Consider the following 6,029-nt stretch of genomic DNA (forward strand, 5'->3'; position numbering starts at 1 on the left):
CTCATTGATCATATTCTTAATTGATAATGTTGCTCATGGTTTAATGTTCTTTTGGCTATTTGACCATTATCAATCATCTATCTTGGTCTGCCTATCCTCGCTGGTTTGGTCTTTCAGGTGTGTTTGAGCATTTTGACATCTGATATCGTTGTTTCTTTTATAAAGTTGTGGGAGAGTTATGTGTACCGGCGTTAACACGTTCAATATGCCACAGAATACAGGTTGAAAATCTCGTAATCTCTTTTATTAGCCTTATTTTTTTTCCAAAACCAATTTTACTAATTTGGGATATCAGCAATATTAAATATAAAAAATAAAATATAAACATTACACTGGATTTGGTATCCAAGGATAAAACAAAAATCAAACTTTAGTCATTATCTAACTATTCGGCTATATGTATTTGTTTAAATAAACAACAACCTTATCAATTTCAAATAAATTTATTCAAATATAATTACATAACAAAAACAATGCAATTTAATACATGGGGTTATGATGTTTATCCAATATACAAATAGACAATCTTTTGCTGAGTATCAAACTTCTGTTCCCTGAAAACTTGGGCAGCAAAATTTTCAATAACAGCAATAATTCAAAAATCAAACTCAGAAAAATAAATTTGATTACAAAATTGTATAAACTAATAAGAAAAAGAAAAAAATAACGTAACTGCTACAATCATGTAAATCCATCACCAGTGACACTCAGTCCTAAAATATAACATAACTCCATAACATTCATACGTACATATATAAATATATATGTATACATACATACATAAATATATATGTATACATACATACATAAATATATATGTATACATACATACATAAATATATATGTATACATACATACATACATAAATATATATGTATACTCATATGAATGTAACATAAGTTTTAATTTTCTTAGTTTTGTTAGAATTGAAGGTGTAATTAAAAAGCAAATAAGAGGCTAAATATAACAACTTTGAGAAATAATATCATTAATAAATTATATACGTAATAAAATAATATTTATATATAATATATACATATACATATTTGTATATATATATGTGTGTGTGTATTTATATATATATATATATGCATATGAAAACATTAATATTATTATTGTATTTATATACAATAGGTAGTCACTGCGGTTTCAATTCTTTACCAATGCTATAGGATACCATTTTACTCCAGTCGATCTTGGATCTTGTAACAGGGAGTTGACGCCTGAGAGCTTTGAAAGTAGTGTCTGACATCGTGCCGTAGTTGTCCGAAATCGCGTTTTGATAGTCTCCTTCCGATTCTTCGAAAATCTTAACAAGATCTTTAGCGAGTTGATCTTCGTCACTCACGTTCAAGCTGTGAACGACTTCTTTAGAGCTGACAAGCTGTACGTTGCCGTCTTCATAGTAATGCACTTGTATTTTGAGCACACCTTTGACCTGTGCAGTGTCGGAATCGAACACGACTAACCACTGCGATCTCCAGCAGCCGTTCCAGCAATTCTTCGGCTGGAAAAGGTGCGCTTCTATGCAAGCGACTAAGCTGATTTTCCCGTCTTCTTTTTTTGAAAACACACTGCACGTACCTTTCGTGTAGTGATTTGCAATATACTCGTCGAGCTCAGTTTCCAAAGCGGCCCTCCACTTCTCAGTACCGACTTGGGGCTCCCACGTATCGTAGTTGGACGTCTCCCGTCTAAGTGGATCATACTTAAAAGATTGCTTTGTCCGGGCGTCGTAATACCTGTTAGACCCTAAATCGTTGTGTTCTGTTATTAATACTGGGAAATCGCCGTTTTTTATCTTGACCGGTGTCAGCTGATCTTTACAATACTGGGCGAACACGCCTAGGGCCCCTTCTTTCAACAAGGTGTCGTTATTCAACAGGAACCTGGCGTCGTTGAAGACTTCGTTGAATTCACCCGGGGGCGAGTGGAGTATGAAGTTAGAAACGATTTTAAGTTTCTCTTGATCCGATATGGTCTCTTCTCCGTCCAGAGTCATTTTTAATACTCGCTAACGTAATTCCACCACTAGAATAAGGTATTATACAGTTGTAGATTAACCTTCGACAGATACAAACATAACCTAAAATATATATATAAGATTTTACGTCAAGCACTCGATACGTAGCAAAAGCACACCCAACTAAGAATTTTCTGTTAGCCTATACATAAAGGATAAACCGTAAAAGCAGGGTGGAATTGTAAGACTGTACCACAGACCTGATCATGAGCATCATGACTCGGTCCCACGACGTCACAGTTGTTCAATGACGAACCCCCAATAGTGGCACTCTAATAATAATAATTTATTATTAGATTTTTTTCCGTCCATCCCTACAAATCGAGACACCAACTGCATATTTAAAAAAAATATAGGCTACGGAAACTGGGACTGTTCCTAAGAAACACCGTAAATGTCTAGACGACTGAAATTCCACTGTACAAAAATTATTCAAAAACAAGGTTTCAACTTTGTTGCATTTTCTCAAAAAAAATTCTATATTTTTATTTTAGCTTACAATAGATAACCTCTACATGCCTCAATATAGTAAGTAAATTTTACAGGCAGACTGAAGCCTCTCGCATTCATGTTTTTTAAAATCAGTACAAATTAAGTAAATTAATTTAAAAAATATATTATAAATCGAAGCAAATGGCTGAACAAAAATTACCAATAAAAGGTTTTCAAAAGATATAGTCAAAATCTGGACTAAATTTCCGCTTGAACTTACTGATTGACTGAAAAGGTCTGATGACCAAAATATGGCTGAAAAGTTGATTTGTGAGAATTGTTGATATATAAATATTTTTGTGATTGACTTTTGTTATAGAGATTATGATCGAAAAAGGTCTATTAATGCTAATTTTGTAAGCATGTTCTGTTCTAATTAGTTCAGTTTTTCTTTTGGCTAAGATACGCAGCTATTAACAATTATTCTTAGTTATTATTTTTAAAGTGCATCGTCAATCCAGCAAACCAGTATTTGAAAACAGACTTCAAAAAATGTTGGAAATGGGCTATATTCCATATCTGGAGGAACATAATAGCCATACTTATGGATGCTGTACAAAAATTTCTTGAGCCACCTTCCAAACAATCTACTTGTACATATTCCAAATAAATTTTTAATACTGACTAAGATAGCAAAAATAGTTTATTCTATCTATGCTGCATATATTGAAGTTAATAACAAAACCAAGTATTCATGAAAATTATGAAGGTGGGGTGAGTATGCAATTTTATTTTATGTAAATTATGGTTCACTCACAGATTTGTTGCTTTCAATGATCCGGATTTCAAGCATTAAATGCTCATCATCAGTTTGAAGGAGTTACAAACACGTCTCTCTACATGAACTGTAAGAACGAGCCCACTGCCAACGTGACATGACATTTCAATAAGAAGTTGGTTTTTAATGCCGAAGAATTTTATATGTGCTAAATACATGGATTATAAGCCAATGTGACATGACATTTCAATAAGAAGTTGGTTTTTAAGGCTGAAGAATTTTATATGTGCTAAATACATGGATAAAATTAAGAATAAGTATAAGTTTAAAATTAGGACATTTAGCTCCATGATTAATATTACATCGATTATATTTAGTGGTCTATTGACCATATTTCTTTTTTCAATTAATTAATCTTTTTATGTAAGGTTTTGTTGAAATGAAAAAGTTAGTGTCACGAGCGGGATTCGAACCCACTTCGAACCGAAGGTCAATGATTATTCGGAGATAGTGAGATGCGGTTTGGTGTGACATAGGTTTTAGACATTACTTTACACATTACATAAAAAGATTAATTAATTGAAAGAATTAATATTACATTTTATTATTTTAAATTTCTCAAACCAATCTAGTTCTCTCCCTTTCTTGAAAATGTGTAACACTGTTGTATTTAAATTGAATTGTGTTTTGTTTAATTTAGATAGTCCTTAAATTCAGAGAATTATTCGATTTAAGCAAGTATTCTTTAACGTCCTAGGTATTTTTTAGTATTTAGTAGTTTAGTTTTAGTAAAGTATATTCGTTTACATGTTGTAAAATTCTGTCTGATTGATAGTGTGCATTCCTATGCCACAGAAGAACTCAGGTCCTATCAGTGTTATAGCATGTTAACCAGAGTAACTTGTATTAGAGATCTTGGTGTCATCTTTAATAGTAATCTTACCTTTAAGCTACATTTACAAGAAATCAAAAATTGCTCCTTTAAAATGCTTGGCTTCATCATCCGAAGTATCTATCAGTTCAAAAATTCTTTTTGCTGTGTCCATCTGCATACTTTACTTCTTCGACTTATTCTTGAATCCTCAATCATCTAGAATCTGCACTACTACACTGAAAAAAATTCTTCAAACTGTTCAAATGAATTTCTTCATACAAATATATAATTATAATTAAAATTAAAATTAAATCATATAATTATATGCTTTATTATATTATTTTTATATTTTTTGTATAATTCCTAGTTTTTATAATTATATGGATAGGGTGGTTAATTAAATCTTTATGTTGTTTTATTTATCAGGATTTTTTACTGCCTTTTTGATAATGTTGCATAGTATAGTGTTTTATTCTTTATTAATGTTGAATTAATTATAAGCATTGTATAGTATATATTTTTCTCCTTACTTTTGTATCAATTTTTTTTTACAAAATGGGTTTTTGATCCGTTAAAAAAAAAAAAAAAAAAAAAAAAATCAAATAGCAACCCCTCTTCTTGCAAGGGCATCCGATTTCTCGTTGCCTTTTACTCCCACATGTCCTAGGACCCAACAGAAGATGCCTGTTGTGCATACCTAATTTATTTAGTTTGGTTTTGAAATTTAGCAACATCTTTGAGCTAATGATGTTTGAATTTAGCAGTTTGATGGCTGCTTGGCTATCTGACATAATAGCTATATTCTTGTTTTTGTATCATTTATTCAGATTGAATTGGGTACTTCTATCAATTGCATGGGAGTATACTGGCATAAATACCTTCTTCTGCATACCAATAGATGGTGCCATTCTTAAAGGAGATGTTTTTCTCTTTTTCCCATTACTTTTTAGTACTTTTTGGTAGTTTATATGGAAATTTTGGTTAAACTTAAACATCATATTTTTTCGGTATATTTTGTTTGATGATTAAAATAGCTGAAGGTCATGGGTTCAAATCCTGCTCGTAACATTGGCTTTTTCATCTCAACCAAGACCTTAGATTAAAAGTATAATTAATTTAAATAGCTAATTATAATTTGGAGATTTTGAGATGAAGTCTAGTCTGACATAGGTTTAGAAAAACATTTTCTTTATCGTTTCGATCTTTATTGAGATCATCTTCAGGACCTGGGATTTATAAACATTGTTTAAATTATACAAATACATGTATGATGTGAAACAAATGAATTTATACAATGATAGAAGTTTTTTTAATTATGTTAATTATAATGTGAAAAAAGAACGTATGAGGATAGAAGTATTCGGTCCTGGAACCAAATTCTCAGAGCCCATGGGAAAATACACTAGTATCTTCCAAGCTGAGGTCCTCGCAATCAAGATATGTACTCAATTCAACTTGACTAAAGAGTACAAAAACACGAACATAGATGTCAAATAGCCAAGCAGTCATCAAAGTACTAAGTTCAAATATCATTAGTTCAAAGATGGTGTTGAACTGCAAAACCAAATTAAACATATTAGGTATGCAGAACAAAGTCCTGGGGCATATGGGAGTAGAAGGCAATGAGAAAGTGGTCACTCTTGCATGAAAAGGGGCTGCTATACCACTGATAGGACCAGAACCTTTCTGTGGCATAGGAACCCATACTATCAATGAGTACCTCAGACAGAAGGATAAAAAGAAAATGTTGGAACAATGGAATTCACTCATTGGACACAAACAATCCAAGAACCTCCTAACAAATTTTGGAAGGAAAAAGTGGTAGAATGTATCAAAGGAAGCAAGAAAAAACTGTGAATCCTAACAAGATTCTCAACAGGGCACTGCAAACTAAATGGACATTAAAATAACAAACAAATGGT

At 31.8% G+C, this 6,029-nt stretch overlaps 1 protein-coding gene across 1 annotated transcript; it reads right to left on the bottom strand.

The window, feature by feature from the left end:
• Nucleotides 1-424: 424 nt before the first annotated feature.
• Nucleotides 425-2,244, bottom strand: LOC106662007 (F-actin-capping protein subunit alpha). Its single transcript, XM_014385801.2, has 2 exons — nt 2,112-2,244; nt 425-2,031 (listed from the first exon to the last, which is right to left on the bottom strand). Exon 2 carries the CDS (start codon nt 2,000-2,002, stop codon nt 1,139-1,141), a length of 864 nt encoding a protein of 287 aa, XP_014241287.1. The 5' UTR covers nt 2,003-2,031; nt 2,112-2,244; the 3' UTR covers nt 425-1,138.
• Nucleotides 2,245-6,029: the final 3,785 nt, after the last annotated feature.

The sequence above is a fragment of the Cimex lectularius genome, unplaced genomic scaffold, assembly GCF_000648675.2.
Source record: "Cimex lectularius strain Harlan isolate CLEC.00 unplaced genomic scaffold, Clec_2.1 scaffold57, whole genome shotgun sequence".
Lineage (NCBI taxonomy): Eukaryota > Metazoa > Arthropoda > Insecta > Hemiptera > Cimicidae > Cimex > Cimex lectularius.